This window comes from Eulemur rufifrons, chromosome 7, assembly GCF_041146395.1.
Source record: "Eulemur rufifrons isolate Redbay chromosome 7, OSU_ERuf_1, whole genome shotgun sequence".
Lineage (NCBI taxonomy): Eukaryota > Metazoa > Chordata > Mammalia > Primates > Lemuridae > Eulemur > Eulemur rufifrons.
In genome coordinates this window covers 283,731,430-283,750,225 of record NC_090989.1, presented here as the reverse complement: position 1 = coordinate 283,750,225, position 18,796 = coordinate 283,731,430, and the positions used below count along the sequence as shown (strand labels likewise).

At 62.3% G+C, this 18,796-nt stretch overlaps 1 protein-coding gene across 2 annotated transcripts in view; it reads left to right on the top strand.

The window, feature by feature from the left end:
- COL5A1 (collagen type V alpha 1 chain) overlaps positions 1 to 18,796 on the top strand; it is a 153,850-nt gene that overhangs the window by 70,935 nt on the left and 64,119 nt on the right. For both annotated transcript variants that reach the window (XM_069477046.1, XM_069477044.1), the window contains exons 10-24: positions 2,415 to 2,456; positions 2,685 to 2,747; positions 4,802 to 4,876; positions 6,326 to 6,418; positions 7,848 to 7,904; positions 8,702 to 8,755; positions 9,118 to 9,171; positions 9,450 to 9,503; positions 10,850 to 10,903; positions 11,986 to 12,039; positions 14,827 to 14,871; positions 16,452 to 16,505; positions 17,191 to 17,235; positions 17,891 to 17,944; positions 18,182 to 18,226. In XM_069477046.1, the coding sequence (XP_069333147.1) occupies positions 2,415 to 2,456; positions 2,685 to 2,747; positions 4,802 to 4,876; positions 6,326 to 6,418; positions 7,848 to 7,904; positions 8,702 to 8,755; positions 9,118 to 9,171; positions 9,450 to 9,503; positions 10,850 to 10,903; positions 11,986 to 12,039; positions 14,827 to 14,871; positions 16,452 to 16,505; positions 17,191 to 17,235; positions 17,891 to 17,944; positions 18,182 to 18,226 (843 nt within the window). The remainder of the gene's footprint in view (positions 1 to 2,414; positions 2,457 to 2,684; positions 2,748 to 4,801; positions 4,877 to 6,325; positions 6,419 to 7,847; positions 7,905 to 8,701; positions 8,756 to 9,117; positions 9,172 to 9,449; positions 9,504 to 10,849; positions 10,904 to 11,985; positions 12,040 to 14,826; positions 14,872 to 16,451; positions 16,506 to 17,190; positions 17,236 to 17,890; positions 17,945 to 18,181; positions 18,227 to 18,796) is intronic.

The following is an 18,796-nucleotide window of genomic DNA, read 5'->3' as shown; positions in this document are numbered from 1 at the left end:
AATCGCATGTGATTAACGATGTTTGCTGTACTTACGTTGGTGTATGTATATATGGTGGAGTGACCGCTACCTCGAGCAAAGTGGCATACCCGTCCCCTCACGTCCTTTCTTACTTTCTCTGTGGTAAGAGCACCTAAGCGCCCTCTTGGCAAATTGCCAGGATGTGGTGCAGTTTTATCAACCATGGCGAGACCCCCCCCTCGTGCTGCTGCCCTGGTGGCCCCTGTGGCTGGCGGTGGTGCTGGGCTGGGCTGGGTGTGGAACTGGCCACAGCTCTGCCTGGGAAGGTCCAGGAATCCCCTCTGCTGTACCCGTGCACCCGGCCATTCCCAGCTTCCTTCCCAAGCCGAGCTGGAGCCATCTGGGGTCAGATCTCTCGGGAGATCCCCGCCCGCCTCGCCCCAGTTCCCCGAGAACAACGGCGTGTGTGTCTGGGAAGACAGCTGCGGCCCCCGGGCCTTGCGTGGCCAGTGGTTTCCCACTTAATCCCAGCTCATGTGCTGAGCCTTCCCGGCTGTCGTTGTCAGAGGGGAAGTGGGAAGCTGGGGTTTCAGAGGCTGTTTGGCTGAACTCTCTGTATGTATCATCCGTACACGTGTTTCTCTGAATGTACGTCTGTGTGAACACAGCGTACATCTTCCCCGTGACTGGGGAGCCCTGCTGGGCAGAATGGGGGGTGCTGGGGAGCTCTGCAGCCCCCTGACTGTGTGTCCGTCACCAGCCTGTGGTGCCCAGCCTGCTGGCGGCCGCACTTCTCTGCCGGGCACACCCTTTCGTCACTGGCGGTGTGCTGTCTTGGTCGCCTTGTGCCGCTGTAGCAGAGCACCACAGCCGGGTAGTTGACAACGAGCGGAAGTTCATTGGCTCGTGGCTCTGCAGGCTGGGACACCCACGAGCGTGGCACGGGGTCTGGCGAGGCCTCGTGCTGCGTCATGACGCGGCAGAAGGCGGGAGAGAGAGAAGGGAGCCAAACTCTCCTTTACAATGAACCCACTCCCACAACACGGCGTCAGTCTGTGCTTGAAGGCAGAGCCCTCAGGGCCTGGTCACTTGGCAAAGGCTCCGCCTCCCCGCGCTGCTGCCCTGGGGCTTAGGTTCCCAGCGTGAACTTTGAGGGCCGCGTGCAAACCACGGCACCTGCCCGGGCTCCCCAAGAGCGCTGCTCCCTTTCGCAGCAGAGTCACCCCAAGTGTGGCCGTGCTGGTTTCTCCTTGGTCTGGAGGAAGGGAAGACAGGGAGACCTTCCTGGTGCTGTGCCCTCTCACCCTGCTCCGGGGGTCACAGGAATTAACGGGGAGGGGGCACCACCATTCGTTGCCCCACACGTGGCTATACCGTGCAGCATGCGGGAGAAGCTCCTCGCACGTCCAGCCCGGCGTGCGGGGTCCCAGGTGCCATCCTGCTGCCCTCTCAGTGTGCAGATCCTGCCGGGTGGGATTCCCTTCCCCGCCCCCCCCCCGGGCGGGAGCACGTTGCCTCCGATCCCCCGAAGTGGGCGTGGAACATGAAGGACATGTAGGGCAGGGGGTGCCCGACCCTGGCACTGACAGGTCAGAAGTGAAGGGAGAAGCCCTGCCCTGGAATAGGGGCTGGAAATGGGGGTCCCAGAGCGGAGAGAGCCTCCTGGGCCAGGGTCTCTGTCCAGCAGGGAGCTGTAGCCCCCGGTCCCACTGCTGCCCACGTCGCTGCCCACGTCGCTGCCCACGTCGCCTCTCCTGGGGCTCAGGCAACTGAGGGGCAGGAGGTCTTGTCCCCATTTAGGGTTAGAGCGAGCGAGGTGGCGGCTCCAGGCAGGTGGGCCTTGATGGTGAGGGGGTGACTGGGGAGGGAGGGCAGCTGAGCACCCAGGTGGATGTGGCCGGGCGCCCCACGTGCTCTGGGCTGCTGCTGTGTGCGCGGGAGGAAGCATTTACCACCCAGAGGGAGGAGAGGGCTGGAGGCCACAGCACCAGGCCTGACAGTTGTCCTGGCTGGGGACAGAAATCCAGCCTGGGGCCTGGGATGCCTCTTTCCCTCATCTCCCCGGATCCACCGGCCCCCCTCCCCACCCCGTGTCCTGGGGTCCACCCCTCCCTCGGGCGGCAGACCAGGCAGCCCGGTGGTCGGGTCCCTCCCCCGTCGTGGCATCTTCAGATGCTTCTCTCGCTTCTGCTCTTACGGGAGCCTCTCAGTCACTGGCCACTGGCCAGGGCTTGTTGTTCAGCCTTGGGATGCCAGGGGGACAGTCACTGCGGCCCCCAGCACAGCCCCTGTTGGAGACTCTGCTGCCCGTGAGCCCACCAGGACAGCCAGGAGCTGCCCAGGGGCCGGGGTCTGTGGGCCTCTCGGCCACCCAGCTGGAGGCTGTGCAGACAGCTGGGGCCGGGTGTTGGGAGGGCGGCCGGGTCTCACTCGCCTCTCTCTGTCCCTTCCAGGGCATGCTCGTCGAGGGGCCGCCTGGCCCAGAAGGCCCCGCCGTGAGTATCAGGTTTTATTTTCCTGTGACTTGAGGGAGGCGCTCTTGGTGGGGCAGGGGTGGTGACACCCCTCAAATCTCTTGGATGGAGGAGAGGGGGTTCGCCCCTGTTGCAGACACCTGGAGCCTAGCGGTCCCGGCCCCCACCTGCACCTTGGCTGAGCCTGGTGGGAGGGGCTTTGCCTGTCCTGCATCTTTAACTCCGTGCTGACTTTATTTTTCATTCTAGGGTCTTCCTGGACCTCCCGGAACCACTGGTCCTGTAGGCCAAGTCGGTGACCCTGGAGAAAGGGTGAGAGGTTGACTCGGGTCCCTGAGATTACCACGCGGTGGGGCTGTCCCTGCATCCTCCCTGCTCTGTGGCTCAGTTTGTCCCTGGGTGTGGAGGTGACAGCAGGCACATTGATTTCCGTCTTCAAATTGGCCCTGACCCGGGTGCTGCTAGCACCAGCCCCCTTCAGACACCCCTAGAGGTCGGCTGTTGCTCAGCCCCGTGCCGGGGCCAGGCGGTTCCGGGAGGAGCGAGCCCCGTGGGCGCGAGGCTGCCCGCTGGGTCCCAGCAGTGGCAGCGGCAGAGCTCCTGCGCCGTCTGTGTCCTTGCCGGGCACAGCCTCGCTGCCCGGAGCCCGCCTTGTCCCTCCTCTGCTGGAGACCTCTGCGGGTCTCGACCCTCCCCACTCACCCCTCCTGGCCCAGGGTCAGAGGACATGTCCTTGTGTCGGGGGCGGGGTGGGGGGGGTGGGAATGAAGCTGTGCCACCGCGGTTCCCGTGTGACACCTGGTGGGCGCTCTGAGTACTGCAGCCTGGTGGGTCCTTGTGGCAGGGCCCTTGTGTTTTCTCTTTCTGCTGTTGTGTTTTGTGCTGTCCTGGTGACTGTGAGTGTGACACGATGGGACCAGGAGTGGCAGGCGGGGCTGAGAGGAGCAGGCATGTGTGGCTCTGGGTGGGTGTTATCCCAGGGCCTGGCCCACGGCCCGGAGCGGGGTGTGGACTTGCAGGTATTTGTGGGTCACATGGGAGGCGGTGTGTGACGTCAGGGTGCCCACGGCTAGGGGCCCTGGCCCTGACCCTGACCCTGCCTTCAGAGGCAACTGTGCGGGGACTTGTCTGGGGGCATCTTGTGTCAGTGCCCGGTGGCTTTGCAGCAGTGCTCAGGGCGGTGAGGTGGAGGCCTCGTGGCCCCAGGAAGACTGGGCGGGTTCCGGGAGAGTAAACCGTGGCCGGACCTCGGGGTTCTCACAACAGCCCGGTCCTCCTGGGCAGGAGGTGAGGGGGAGCTCGTCACCCTTCATGGGGCATGTGCTGGGGAGGGGCCAGGTGAGTGCCAAGGGTGACCTTCACAGGAATAGGATTTGGGCTAGTAGGGAGAAGAGTTGTCATTCTGTGTCTGGGTGACCTCTGAGCACTGTCCCGGTCAGACTGGGCCATACAGGAAGATTCTCCGCAACGTTGCTTCTCAGGGCCAGGGCTTCGGGCGCCCAGAGGAGGGACGTCTGGCTCTGTAGCAAGGGACATGGCAGGAGTCGGGGGCTTGGCTGGCCTCTGGAGTACTGAGCTGGCCTGCCTCCTCCTCTGCCACGGAGCCACTGTCCCAGACAGGCCACAGGGAGGGCTGCTGTTCTTGCATAACTCGAGCTCTGCTGGTGTCAGGGCTGCGGCCTAGCCCAGCTCCCTGCGCCAGCGGAATGGCGGGTGAGGACGTGTGGTGCTGAAAGCCAGCCACTCCCTGGTTTTGCATCGCACAGTCCCGAAACTGGCCGGATTTCTCTAGAGAGTCCAGTCCTGGGATGTCTGTCGAGTCCTGCCTTAGAGACCACATTAGCGGGTCTGGCGAGGGCACCGTGCCATTTGCATTCCCGCACGCGTCTGTCAAAGCGCGTGGACACCTGGTCCCGGCTTCCGTCTGAGCAACCCCAGGCCGCGGGTGGAGCCAGATGCAGGCTGAGCCCCCGCGGGCAGCATGGGCGGAACTGGGCCTTTGAGGCTCCAGTTCTTGTTTCCTGTTGGTGTAAAACCAGGGAGGGGGTTCCTAGAATGACGGGGCTGACCCCCCCTCCCCCCGTGCAAGGTGACCTCCCGTCTCTCTTCTCCCTGAATTCCTTGAGACCCAGCCAGGCCTCCCTCCCTCCTCACCCTCTGCCTTTTCTGAACCTCAGCTCACAGCCATGTCCCTCCCTTCTCTGAGCTGGGGTTTCTGGAACATTCCCTGCCATGGGATCCTGCACCCTCTGTGCACTTTCAGGGTGTTTCCCGGGTGGGCCACGTCTTCCACCCCCCTGTTCTCACCACAGCCCGGCCTGCCCTGGCCGCTCGCTGACCCAACCTTCCTTTCCCCTCCTCCACAGGGTCCCCCTGGACGCCCAGGCCTTCCTGGGGCCGATGGGCTGCCCGGCCCCCCCGGGACCATGCTCATGCTGCCGGTGAGTACCTGGCCTGTGGGTGGGCGGCTGGGAGGGCGGGACCACTGGGGGGGGGCCCAGGTCGTGAGCTCGTGAAACTGGGTTCTTGGCATGGGCGGCCTTTCTCCCTCCCTGCCACGCAGGGTCAAGCACTCAGCTCCCAGGGAACCAACCGTGCTTGTCAACAGGAGCCAGCCAAGGTGTGGCCTTGGAAGCCACCTCTTTGGTCATCTGTCAGATTTTGTAGCCATGGTGGTTCTACTCTGGAACTTTCTAGATTTGGATCTAGGCAGCGTGACCAAATGAGGCCCAGACCCCTGTTTTCTGTGTCCGTGGCAGAGTGGAGGAGGAGGCCTCCGACCTCTGCTCCACAGATGGACCCCTGGGGGCTCAGAGGGCGGCTCGCAGGCAGCCTGGCCTGGCCCCCAGGGTCCAGCGCGTCCCCTGACGTGAGCACCCCGTGGTGGGCAGTCACCCTGCTGGGTGCACCTCCCTGCCTCTCAGCCCCGAGCACCCCAGCCCTCATGACGGGCCTGTGTGGAGAAGGCGGGAAGCTCACAGGGGCTCCCCTTTCGAGGGCATATATGGGAGGTGGTGACATTTGGTTCTCAGGCTTTTTCTTGGGGTCCCTGATAAAGGCACCATCTCCATCGTACCCCAAGGTACATTTTACAGGAGGGAGTGCCTCGGGCTCCCCCCGATAGCCGTGAGCCACCCAACGCCCAGGCTCAGCCAGCTGGGCTCCTGGGGGTGTCCCACTGACGGGGCGGATGGGCTGCGTGGACAAGGTGCCCGTCTGTCCCCAGGCACTGGCGAGGGTTGAGCTCCAAGAGGGAATGGGTCCCTCTGTCTGAAAGAAAGCTGTGTGGGCATTCCACCCACCACTCAGGCCCTCCCTGAACTTGACCTTCCCCTGAGCTTGGGGGTCTGCTGAAGGGACGAAACCATCTCCTTCATGGGGAGCCGGCTGGGAGGGTGAGGACCTCTCCCAGGGCACCAGGTGGTCTCGTGCGTCAGTCTTGTGACTGAGGTTTGCCTTCCCGGACACCGTGCTGCCTGCCCATCTGGCGCCCAGGGGCTGGGCACCGTCAGGGAGCCCCGTCTCGGGGCGGGGACATCTTTCCCAGGCCTCCTCCATGCAGCCAATTCCATTCTGCCCTTGGCTTTTCTCAGCAATACCTGGGGGCTGTGGGGTCTCAGGGCGAGACGCTCTGGACACCAGCAAGGGCTTCCTGGACACGAGGAGGGGGTCTCCAGGGGTCCCTGGGGCTGAAATTGATGGGGGTTGGGGGCATTTCCACACCCTTGGGGTGGACAGTGTTTGTGATAGGGTCTGGGGCCAGAGGGTGCCACACCAGACGCTCCAAGGCTCTGCGGTCACCCAGGAGGACTGTGGGCATGGCCTTGGCCTGGGGTCCGGCCCGGGCTCAACATCAGTGCACCCTGGTGACACTCGTCTTGCACCTGCAGTTCCGATTTGGCGGTGGTGGTGACGCAGGCTCCAAAGGCCCCATGGTCTCAGCCCAGGAGTCCCAGGCGCAAGCCATCCTCCAGCAGGCCAGGGTGAGTGTGCGGGTCCCGGGTGCTGAGGGGTCAGGGTCCCACTCGTGGGCTGACGGGACTGGGCCTGGCTCAGGCCTGTTGCAGGGCAGGTGCCTCCCCGACCCCTCGTGCCTGCCCGTGGGTCTGGAGTGGGAGCATCCAGTCCTCCGTGTCCTGTGCGCACCTGGGGAATGGAGAGGTTTCTCAGGGTTCCTTGTCCTCTCTGAGGGTCCAGGCTCTAACTCTGTGAGGGCCTCCGGGCCCCTCCGTTACCTCTGACCTGACGGGCCCACTTCTGCCCTTGGCCGCCCTCCCCTGAACGCGGGCTCTCTGCTGGGCTCCGGGATGCACAGAGACACCGCGGTGGCTCCTGGGAGTGGTGCCCCGGGGCTGCCTCAAGCTCCTAGGCTGGGGCTGGGTACAGCCGGGCACCTCTGGGCGAGACCCCTTGGGCCCCAAAGCTGGCTCTCGGCCTGGGGGATCCCCAGGAGTAGGGTCTGCAGAGGAGCATTTGCTTCCATGTTGCAAGTTGGCCAATCAGCGAGCTGCCTTGGCGATCGCCCGCGGCAGGAGTAGACGCCGCCCCGCGGGTGGGGTGGGCGGGTGATCCTTCAGTGGAGCGCAAGGAAGCTGCTGAATATCCCTCGTTTGAGGAATATTTATGTGGCTCCCGCGCGGCCGGAGTAGATGTTAATGAGCAGAGCGCATGGGTAATTGCAGGACAGCGTAGGTATCGGGTTGTTGCTATGGAACAAATTGCCCGAGTGATGCAACACGGTGCGTAACAAACCCCATTACCTGTGCTGGATTTATTGACTTGGGCCTGCCTGGCCGGCCTCTCGTCGGTGGGTATTTTAATTGAAGCTGAGTGTGAGGGGCCTGTAGGATTTCATAATGCAAAATAATCTTCTGCAATAAAAATGGCGTCTTGCTGGGGAAACAGAGTCACATAGCAGGAGCAGAAGCGCTGCTTCGGGAAAGCAGGTTGAGCCTGAGAGGTGGCAGGTGGGGTCACATCCGGATGGCGTCGTGGGTGACAGCCCAGGCAGTGTGGGTTTCCCACCCCCCTGAACACCTCCCCCATCACTGGAGTGTGATCAAAGCGCCTCCTGGGAAACAAAGTCGACCTGGGCTCTGTGGGAAGCATCCCCTGCCCCCACCTGGACAGGGAGGCTTGTTTCCAGTTCAGCCACGGTGAAGGGCGGAGAGCGGCCCTCGCTGTGGGGGTGGGGACAGAGAGGAAGGAGCTCATGGGGCCCCCAAAGGGAGGAGGTGGGCGCCGACCCCAGCTGCGCTCAGGTGGCACAGAGAGCCCCATGGCAGTAAGGTGGCTGGGCTCCCGGGAGATCAGGGGACCTTTGCCCGCAGAGCCTCATTCCTTCCCCTGTCCAGTCTGCCCCTTCCCTGCTGGCCTCGCCCCTTCCTCAGCATGTCCTGTCTTCCTTTGCAGCTGGCATTGAGGGGACCGGCTGGCCCGATGGGTCTCACGGGGAGACCCGGCCCCATGGTAAGTGATTGGCAGATGTGGGAGCCAGGCCCCCACTCAGACTGGCCGAGACGTTGCCTCGTGAACCAGGGATCCAAGCTTCCTCCTTCCAGGCCCCGTCGATCTTTGCAGCCTTGTTTTAGAGTCAGAATAACTCAGTGTGGGGCCAGCCACAGTGTGTCCCGCTTAGCCCTGCGCTGGCCCTGCGGCCTCCGCTCAGCTCTCACCAGGTCCTTGGTGCACAAGGCACGCATGGCGTGTGCCCGGGTCACTCAGGTGCAGGCACCGTGTGGGGCACCGGGGCTGGGTTTTGGGGTCTCCACGAAGTGAGTTTGTAAGGAGATGCAGGGTTTTGGTGCCATGGGGGCCCTGTCGTGCTGTCCGCCCTGGGTCTGGGCTCAGTCCCTGCTCACAGGGGCGGGGTCAGCGTCAGCCGCCCGCAACCGGGGCATCTTGCGCTGACGGCATAGCGTGTGCACACATTGCCTGAAGCCGGGGACTTTGAGGGACCGCAGTCAAGTTTGTCCCGGAGACAGAAATGTCTCCACAGGTGTGTGGTTCTCATGAGCTCCCCAGTCTAGAATTTCATTCCGAACTGGGACGTGATCCAGTTTCCTGTGCTGGTTCTGTTCAGGGCAGGCGGGTCGGGCTGTGGGTGCCGAATGCCATGCGCTGGCTTTGGGCTTTGGGGCGAGGCCCTGCCCCACAGGACGGATCCACGTGTAGCTCCTACCTCCCCACCCAGCCCCGTGCCCCCAGCAGCCTTCATCTGCGCCTGTCTCTGCTCTGAGCGGTGTTAACCCAAACCGTCTCCCTAGGGCCCGCCTGGGAGCGGAGGACTGAAGGGCGAGCCGGGAGACATGGGGCCGCAGGTACGTGGCAGCCTTGCCTTTGCCCCCTGGAGGGTGTCCCCGTTCTTGGGCACAGTGACTGCGAGTGGCGGTGCCCCAGTTGCTGCATTTCTTCAAGAAAATGGGCGGGAATTGTCATCCTTTATGCAACACTGAGAGTGGGACGGAAGTCACTGGCGCCCGCGGCAGGAAGGAGCTGGCTGTGTTTTCTGTCCCTTGCCCCCACTCCGGGCAGATCCATGCGCTGTCCCCGGGATGCCCGCGTATTGGCAGCTGGGGCCACGAGCCATGGGCTGGGTTGGCACACACAGGGACGAGGCTTTGCTCCTTCTTCTGAAAAAGACAGACGTGCCACTGACCCTCTGTCCTCTGATTCCTGGCAGGGTCCCCGAGGAGTGCAGGGCCCGCCTGGTCCGGCGGGGAAGCCCGGACGACGGGTGAGTGTTGGTGCTGTGAACTGGCGCCCAGTGACCGCAGTTCGGGCTGACAGAGCCCCGCCCTGGGGTGGGGCTGCCCCCCAGTGGTGCCTGGAGCTGCGGGCTGGCTGGGCTGCACGAGGCAAGCTGCTCCCTCCCTTTGAAGGGCGCGTCTGTCCCTAAGGCCACATCCCAGCCAGCTGCTCCGGAGGGCGCTCTGTGTCCCGGGGGTCCATACGCTGCCCAGGGGCCTTGGTGACGTTGGGCCCTTTTGTGTTGACGGTTTCCCTCTGTTCCAGGGTCGGGCTGGGAGTGACGGAGCCAGAGGAATGCCTGGACAGACTGGCCCCAAGGTAGGCTGCCGCTTGCCCTCTGGTACCCCGGTGCGTTGGTCCCCATCGGCCCTATGGCCATGCTGATGACACGACCAAGATGCTGGTTATGTGACGGCTGTGGTTATGATGACAAGTGATGACTCGTTTGCGTCAGTCGCTCTGGCATTTGACATGAAGACCGGGATGGGAGGGTGTGCGTTTCACAAGCACGTGTGGCCGTCACAGTTAGTTTTCTTGGGGGGACATTTGCTCCTTTCAAGTGGGTGAGCCTGGGGGCGGGGATGGCAGCCCAGCCGTGACACCGTTCCTGAGGGCATGGAGGATGAGGCCACACAGGCAGGGACAAGTCCAAGTCCAGGGGCAGGAGGTCATCTTGTCCAGGCTGGGGGTGTCTGGGCTCCCAGGGGTTGCCCAGGGTGACTGCAGGAGCCTGCTGTGGGCAGGAGCAAGCCTGCGCCAGGAGCTCATCCGCTGGGGCCACTGTCACCCTCCCCCTCTTGCTGCTGGGCATCAGCCTGTCCATCCCCTGCCCTGACTTGGGTGTGTGGCGCCTCCCCCGCTCTTGGTCCGCCCTGTTCTCAGCTGCTAGAAGCGTTTGTCCAAGGCCTTGGGAGGTGCCGGAGGAATAACTGACCTTCTTCAATGAGGGGCCAACAAGGGGACGGCAGCTATTATGTGGCAGAGGGACAGAGACTGGGTCACCACAAAATGCCAGGTGTCCACTACCCCTGTTCCCCTGTGGACGGTCTTGGCTGAAGTCCAATGTGCTTCCCGTGAGTCCTGAGCTGAGGAGTGACCTGGGAGGTAGACGGAGAGTGTGGTCTTACTGCATCTGTCCCAGTAGACTGTGGTCTTCTTTCAGCAACACAATTACCGAAAACCTAAAATATCCTACCCTCGTGGTTTGCAACAGCCATGAGACGGGGCATGTTCCTGCCGGCCAGGGAGCCAGGGTGCCAAGGGCCAGCCGCGCCGGTCCCCCGCCAAAGAGCACGCGCACCTTCTGTGTGCCAGGCAGGCCTCTGGGCACTGAGGGTGCCGTGCTGAGCTGTGACGGGGTCCTTGTGTTCACGGGGGCTCGCGCACATTGACGCCGCAGCAGCTGTCCGGAATGCCGCGAGAAGCACCCATCAAGGCCCGAGGCCTGGGACTCAGGGACAAAAGCCACCTCTCCCTCTGCAGCCCAAGTTGGTGTCTGGGGGAGCAGAGGTTGGCTGTGGCGGGAGGGCTGGCCGGTGGCCACCAAGGATCCGGGGTCTGGGCTGCATGGATGCTGCGTGACACACGGCCCAAGGAAGGGCGGCCGCCACTGCGTCTGCGTCTGCGTGGTGGTGTCTGACGTGGCCTTTCTGTGCTCCTTGCAGGGCGACCGCGGTTTCGATGGCCTGGCTGGGTTGCCGGGTGAGAAGGGCCACAGGGTAAGTGTTTTCTCACAAACCCCAAGGTGATGTCTTTGTTAGCCCCCCAAAAATTGGATTTCCCATCTGGGTGATGAACTAGCCAGATGGGCCCAGTCACTGGAGGGGCGTAAAGGGGTGAGCGGTGGGTCCTTCCCTTCAGAAATCCACTCGTGCTTCCCGGGATGCTTTGCATCTTGACAGAGCCAAGCAGCTGCCGTTTCGGGAGGTGCTGAGGACACTTTGCACCATGAAAGTGGTGGCCCCAAGGGGCTCGGGCCGATCTCCAGCGGCTGTTCCTGTGAAGGAGCAGTGGGAGGGCGAGGTCACACCTGGCCACCCGCCCGGCTTTCCCATCCCATTTGGGGTGTACGCAACGTGGCGGCTCTCTGTGGCTTGTCAGACCCTTTCTCTCTCGCCTGTTCTCTTTTCAAGTAGACGTCTCTGATGCCTCTTTTGTATTTTAGTACATTGAGGACATACAGGCACACGTGTACATGTGTACACACACACACACACACACACACACACGGTTCGTTGACCGGCCAGTAAGAATTACCTCCATCCCGTCACGCACTGAAATGAGGCTGCCGCCGTTTATCCAAAGCGGCTGCACCACGTTCTCTGCCAGCCACGTGGAAACTGCACAGCCACGAGGACAGCCCCTGATTCACTGCCAGTCGTTTTGACTGACTGATGAGCACATAGTGAGCACCAACTGCATGCGAGTTCTGCAGCTGCGAGCTGGTGGCTCTTCCCATGGGTGCGAGGGTCGGGCTGCCGACATGCCCTGCTCCCCCAGAGGTCCCAGCCAAGGCCAGCTCGGATCAGTGTCCCCAGGGTGCCCGTGTGTCTGTGGCCCCTGCCCAGCCCACTGGGTGCCCAGTCTGGCTACCCTCCTGGCATGGGGCCCCCGCCATGAGACTGAGGTGAGAGTCTCACAGCCTGGCCCTCGGCAGACGCCATCTCCGAAAGAATCATCCCCACGCCGGAGGGTTCCTCTGAGCGCTTGGGAGTCTCGCTATCAGAATCAGAGAAAAACGAAGTGGGGAACTTGGGGGACCTGCTCAGGAGAGACTAATGCTGCCCTGTTCGCTTCCTAGGGTGACCCTGGTCCTTCTGGTCCGCCGGGGCCTCCAGGAGAGGACGGAGAAAGGGTAGGTATCCCGTCGTCGCTCCGGCTGCATCTGTCTGCGCTGCTCCTCCGTGAGCTGCAGAACAGCCGCCGGGCAAGGGCGTGTGGCGGGGCCCGACTGGCTACGGGGGGAGGGCGGCTGGGAGCAGGGAGGGACTCCCGAGTGGGCGAAGTGGTCGCGTGCTGCCAGGAGGCTGCGGTGCATTGGAGACAGCGCCGATTGCAAGCCTTCCCACCTACCCTGTCCTTCCTGGCAGCGGGTGGAGCTGGGGGTCGCCTCTCACAGGTCTCACAAAGGCCACCTGCAACTGCAGGAGACGGGAACCCCAGCCCCTGGGAGGAAAGATGCCAGAGATTTCCCTGGGCTGAGCGTCTCTGCGCACCTCCTCTGGATGGGGAGCCAAGTGGAGGCACACAGGGGCCAAGCGCAGGGGTTTGGGGGGAAGAGTAGGGTGGGGGCATAGGAAGTAACACCCGTGGCCCTACAGGTGGAGGGGGCAGGTCACTGACCATTTGGATGACACAGGAGGGGAGCTATTCTCCATGTGGGCACAGGGACTGGGGCCGGGCTTCGCGGCCTGGGGCACACGTACCTGGAGCTCTGGGGATCCGGCACGCGTATCCTCATGGGGCTGGAGGCTGAGCGTGATGTCTGGGCCACTGTGCAGATGGACTCCTCCCCTGTGCACCCCAGTCACAGGGACAATGGCTTTGGGTGTTAGGGGTGTTTTAGGGAAAAGGTTTGAGAAGCCCCAGGAAGTGGGGAAGAGGGGCAGGCTGCAGTGGTGTTTCTGTCTCACCAGCTTGCAGGCTGACGCTGTCAGGGCACCTCTCCTGTCTGGGCCTCAGCACAGTCCGCTGCAAGATGAGGACGGAGAGAGGGATCCTTCTAGATGTCTGTGCTTCTTGATTCAGAGGAGACGTGTGTGGATGCATGTGTGTGTGCATGTGTGTGACTGTGTGCATATACACGCACAGGGTGTATGTATGTACCTGTGTGCAGGCATGTAGGCATGACTGTGTGTGCATGTGGTACACAGGGTGTATGTGGGTATCTGTGTGCATGCATGTAGGCATGACTGTGTGTGCATGTGGTACACAGGGTGCATGTGTGTATCTGTGTGTATGCATGTAGGCATGGCTGTGTGTGCCTGTGGGTGCACGGGGTGTATGTGTGTACCTGTGTGCACACATATGTGTGCATGGTTGTGTGTGTGCACAGGCATGTGCGCATGGCTGTGTGTATGACTGTGCATGCACAGGGTAGATGTGTGGGTATGTGTGCACACATATGTGTGCATGGCTGTGTGTGTGCACAGGCATGTGCGCATGGCTGTGTGACTGTGCCTGCACAGGGTGCATGTGTGGGTGTGTGTGCACACATATGTGTGGATGGCTATGTGTGTGCACAGGCATGTGCACATGGCTGTGTGTACGACTGTGCCTGCACAGGGTGCATGTGTGGGTGTGCATGGCTGTGTGTGTGCACAGGCATGTGCGCATGGCTGTGTGACTGTGCATGCACAGGATGCATGTGTGGGTGTGTGTGCACACATATGTGTGCATGGCTGTGTGTATGACTGTGGCTGCACAGGGTGCATGTGTGGGTGTGTGTGCACACATGTGTGCATGGTTGTGTGTGTGCACAGGCATGTGCGCATGGCTGTGTGTATGACTGTGGCTGCACAGGGTGCATGTGTGGGTATGTGCACGGTTGTGTGTGTGCACAGGCATGTGCGCATGGCTGTGTGTATGACTGTGCATGCACAGGGTGCATGTGTGGGTGTGTGTGCACACATATGTGTGCATGGCTGTGTGTGTGCACAGGCATGTGCGCATGGCTGTGTGTATGACTGTGGCTGCACAGGGTGCATGTGTGGGTATGTGCACGGTTGTGTGTGTGCACAGGCATGTGCGCATGGCTGTGTGTATGACTGTGCATGCACAGGGTGCATGTGTGGGTGTGTGTGCACACATATGTGTGCATGGCTGTGTGTGTGCACAGGCATGTGCACATGGCTGTGTGTATGACTGTGCCTGCACAGGGTGCATGTGTGGGTGTGTGTGCACACATGTGTGCATGGTTGTGTGTGTGCACAGGCATGTGCGCATGGCTGTGTGTATGACTGTGGCTGCACAGGGTGCATGTGTGGGTATGTGCACGGTTGTGTGTGTGCACAGGCATGTGCGCATGGCTGTGTGTATGACTGTGCATGCACAGGGTGCATGTGTGGATGTGTGTGCACCCGCATTCGAGTGGGCTGTGTGTGAGCATGCGTGTTGGCACATGCAGGGAGGGCAGGAGGGAGAGGCGGGCATTACCCAGGCACAGCGTGCTGGCGAGTAGCCCTGGGTGTGAGCCGGTGGATCCAGGGGAGCACGCCTTTCTGGAGCCAGAAGGAAAAGGCTCTTCTTGGTATGCTCCTCAGGCTGAGTCCTTTGTCTCCCCAGGAGGTGGCCCAGGGATCTTGTGGTTGTGCCCTGGTCCCCTGCGTGAGTACGTGTTGTTCATGAAGGGAACCAACCCTTTGAGTTAAGTGGTCTTTCTGCCCAGCTTCGCCCCTGGAGCTGTGGCTTGTGAGCTCCCGAGCAGGTGTCTCAGCACCCAGGCCTCGCCTGTCGCCTGCAGCCTCTGCACAACTTGCAGCGAGGACATTCCAGGCCTTCCCAGCTGGCGCGGGGACGGGTCACTCTAGTGTGTGCTGAAGCAGCCCCAGGCCAGAGACTCCACGGCTGCAGGAACATGGTCTCTCTGGTGTCCAGGCTTCACAGCTTGTCCCTAAAATCCTGCCCTTTTTGTCCTCCACAGGGTGACGATGGAGAAGTCGGGCCCAGGGGCCTTCCCGGGGAGCCCGTAAGTGCACTGCCTGGCGGGACTGGGGGTGGTCGGCGTGGCGACAGCCTCTGTGAGAAGGCTCCCTTGGAGCCACTCCAGTTTAGATTAGGGGGCTCGGCCTCGAGAACGGGCAAATTGGGGCGTTGTCCTGGGGAAGAACGGAGGGAGCGAGTGGCCGGCTGGCCGGGCGGCGCCCAGGACCCGGTCTGAGCCTGTCCTGCGGGAGGAAGTGCGGGTCCTTGGGACGTGGTAGACGTCCGGGGGCCTGTGGTCCGGGTTGGCGCTGCAGCTGTGGTGGGCGTCCGGGACAGTCGCTGAGCCTGAACCAGCGGGGTTTGCAGCAGCCGCTGGTGCTGCGCCTTCCCAGAGCGGGTCCCTCCAGTGCGCCCGGCCCCGGCATCGAGAAGCTCTTTTCCCAAAGCTGACTCGGATTTAGGCCCAACGCAAATTTCCTCAATGATAAAAGGATATTAATTACTTTTCACTTCCTGTTGCTTTAAATTGTCTGTTTTGTCATTACCCGAGTCGGCACAGCTGTGTGCGTCGGGCGGTGCTAACGGCTGGGGAATCTCGCAGACGCGGCATCGCGGAGGGCAGGGTCGGCGTTTGTGACTCGTGTGGGACTAAATCACACCCTCGCTGTCTGATGAGCCGCGGAGGAGAGTTCCACGGCGCTCTCTCTTGGCACACGCCGGAGCAATAATACCTTCTGGGCTATTAGCTTCTAAAAAACATTTATGGGACTAGGTACTAAAACAACGAAGGAAACATTTAAGGGGCAATGAACGTGACAAGGATTCTCTTCTACCGACTCTGAAAAGGTCCTGTCAAAGTTAAGGGCACTTGCCGCCCGTGTGGCTTGGCTACCGGCTGGTTAACCCCTCACGGCGGGGCGGGGTTGTCACGCCTGGTGGCAGACAGTGACCGCCGCTCAGCTCGCCAGTCTCGTAACCATCCTAGGCGCAGCGGGGCCTCGGGCTGTGCTGCCCGCAGGCTGGGGGGCTCTTCCCACGCGCCCCTCCCTACTAGGGGAGGGGGTCAGCTCCTGGCCACAGTGGCCGTCCCGGAAAAGATCCGAGCTCCACATTCCCTCCACGCATCCTGGCGTGAGGCTCCCGTTGGAGACCTGTTTCTCCTGCCTCCCCTCCCCGCAGCCTCACTGGTCCCAGTGTCATTGCAGAAAGGGGCCGGAGAGGGAGCTGGGAGCAGGAGTCGGACAAAAGCTCTCGTGCAGCGGGTACAACTGTGCGGCGCTTCTCGGGGAGAGCGTTTGTGCTCCCCGGCCTGAGCAGGTGTCAGAAGTGCCAGGAGATTCGAAAGGCCCCTTTCCCTGGGGGCGCTGCCTGGTGCCCTGTCTGAGCCCCCCTCAACTCTCTGAGCACCCTCCCTGGTTCCCAGCGCTGATGGGGGTGGAGTGAGGAGAAGAAGCAGGCTGAGAGGGCATCTCCATCACGCTCCTGGGAGACGCGGAGACCCGAGTCACCAGCCAAGGCTCTGGGAGGCGTCGGGGCCAACAGGGCCCAGGGTCTGTCTGGGACAGGGAGGACGGCTGGGATTCCTGGCTGGGTTGAAACTCTCTTTGCTTTTTCCTCTTGCAGGGGCCACGTGGTCTGCTTGGGCCAAAGGGGCCCCCAGGCCCTCCTGGACCTCCTGTAAGTCCTGCCACCTGTCTGCATGTCTGTCCCCATCCTGGCCCTCGAGACCCCGCTGCTCAGCTGGTAGCCCCCTCGGGCACTGGGGAAGCGAATCTGTGCTGACCACTCTGCACACCTACCTGCCTGCAGCTGGTCTCTAATGCTCACCTGCGAGAACCCCGGCTCCCACGGGTGCGGGTCTGCAGGGGGGCCCGAGGCCAGCCGGTCCCCAGCCCCCTTGCACGCGGGCGCGCTGCTTTCCAGCACACAGCAGTGCTGCCTGGGTGACGAGCAGAGGCCCAGGGGGCCGCGTTTCCTCCCTGCTCGAAAGAACTTCCAGCAGCTCCTGTGACAATTCTGGAAGGAGGAGAAGCCCGTGGTTCCCGTGGGCGGCTGCCCCAGGCCAGGGCCTGTCCCTGTCCCTGATCAGCCCTCTGACCCGCTTTTCTGGGACTCGGGGCCTGCCCCATGGGATCTGGGGCCTGGCGGCTCGCTTGGCCCTTAGCGGAGGGCTACTGGGCCAGTCGATGGACCCTCCAGGGAAGGGATTTAGGATCCAGCTGTTCCCCTTCCCCACAGACTGTGCCGTCCTCTGGTACAGCGTGGGGCAGGCATCCCAGCCTGCTTGGGCGCGCTGTTCCTTTTGGGCGTTGTTAATTCTTCTGCATTCAGTGTATGTTTTTCCTTTTTAAACCTGATGCAGGGCGTCACGGGTATGGATGGCCAACCAGGCCCGAAAGGCAACGTGGTAAGTCCCCGGGACCCAGGCGATGTCCCCTGGCATGCTCCTTACCCGGCCGGTGTTGCTGTCCACACAGCCGGGGAGGTGAGAGGAGGGCACAGACACACCGCCTGCTGCCACCCTCTGGGGCAGAGCGCCGGTGCCGAACGCCTGGAGTCGGCACAGGTTCCACGCAGTCAGGGCAGCTCAGCACAGGTGCGGGGGGAGAGCACTTTCCTACTGCGCACGAGCAGCTGGTGGTAACCATGTCACCTTTCAATACCGGGACAGCCGTCTCCTGGACACCCACGTCTGTTTCAAGGGCACTGGGAGGCGTAAGCAGGACAGGGTGATGTGGAAGGTTTCTGCCAAGTAAAATGTTTCTGGTCAGTTCCTTTTGCGCGTTCCTTCCCGGACGGGTGTCCGGGCGTGTTTGCCCGGACAAGTCGGCGCTCACTGTGTCGGCGCCCACGCCAGCAGCCTCGGAGCGGCCAAGCCCTCGCTCTGTTCTTTGCGGTGACCCACCTGCCTTTTCCCTCCCGGCTGCCGAGGGCATCTCCCCTTGCCGCAGCCTCAGGCACTCAGGAGGAGGGTCCAGGACTGGGGGGCACGGACGAGGCCCCAAGAAAGGGGGTACAGTTCCCACAGCCCACTTCGGTGCCTTTGCTTTTGTCTCCTGTAGGGTCCCCAGGGAGAGCCTGGCCCCCCAGGACAGCAGGGTAACCCGGGCGCCCAGGTAAGTGAGCCTGGGAAAGGCGGCCCTGGCATCAGGCTGGGGGTGGATTTGGGGGCGTCTCCAGCCCAGTTCCCCGGGAACGACCACAGGGGCTCTGCCCCCTCCACCTCGCAGCCCCTCACCTTGCCTGGAGGGAAAGGTGCCCGGATGGGGGAGCCGGTTGGTGGGGAGACGGGGGCATGGCAGGGAGGGCGGTGAGTCAGACAGCTCCCTCACCTTCCTCTCTTCCCCTCCTAGGGTCTTCCAGGCCCCCAGGGCGCAATTGGTCCTCCAGGAGAAAAGGTAGGTGGGCCTTGGCTGTGTGGTGGGGGCCGCCTGCTGCCTGCAGGTGCGCTCCCTGGCCCAGGCCCGGGAGGACCTCGGCCGTTGCTGGCTCACAGCACGTGCCTCAGTGTCCCTCAGGGGCGCTGAAGCTCAGAGTCCTAGGAACTGAGCGACAGGCACGAGGAAGACCTTGGATCTGTGTTCCTCACCGATTCATAAATTTACCTGTTCATTCATTCTCCTGTATGTATAGGGGTTGCCAGATTTAACAAGAAAAATAATACTGGACACCCAGTTACATTTGAACTATTTGTTGTTTACCTGTTGTTGTTGCTTTAGTTGTCTTGTTTTGCTAAATTTGGCAACCTTAAATACATCTCCAGCACCAACTGGGTCCTAGGCCCTGGAGTGAGAGCTGGAAGCCTTTGCCCTCCTGGAGCTCGTGCCTTAGTCCGGCACTGGGCAGCTCAGGCAGCACCTCTAGGGGGTGACCCTGGTCACAAGAATCCCTGGAATGCAGAGGGCTGGGCTGAAGCCGGGCTGGGGACCCCCATCTGCCTAAGGGACCATGAACTGCCTTAGCTAGAC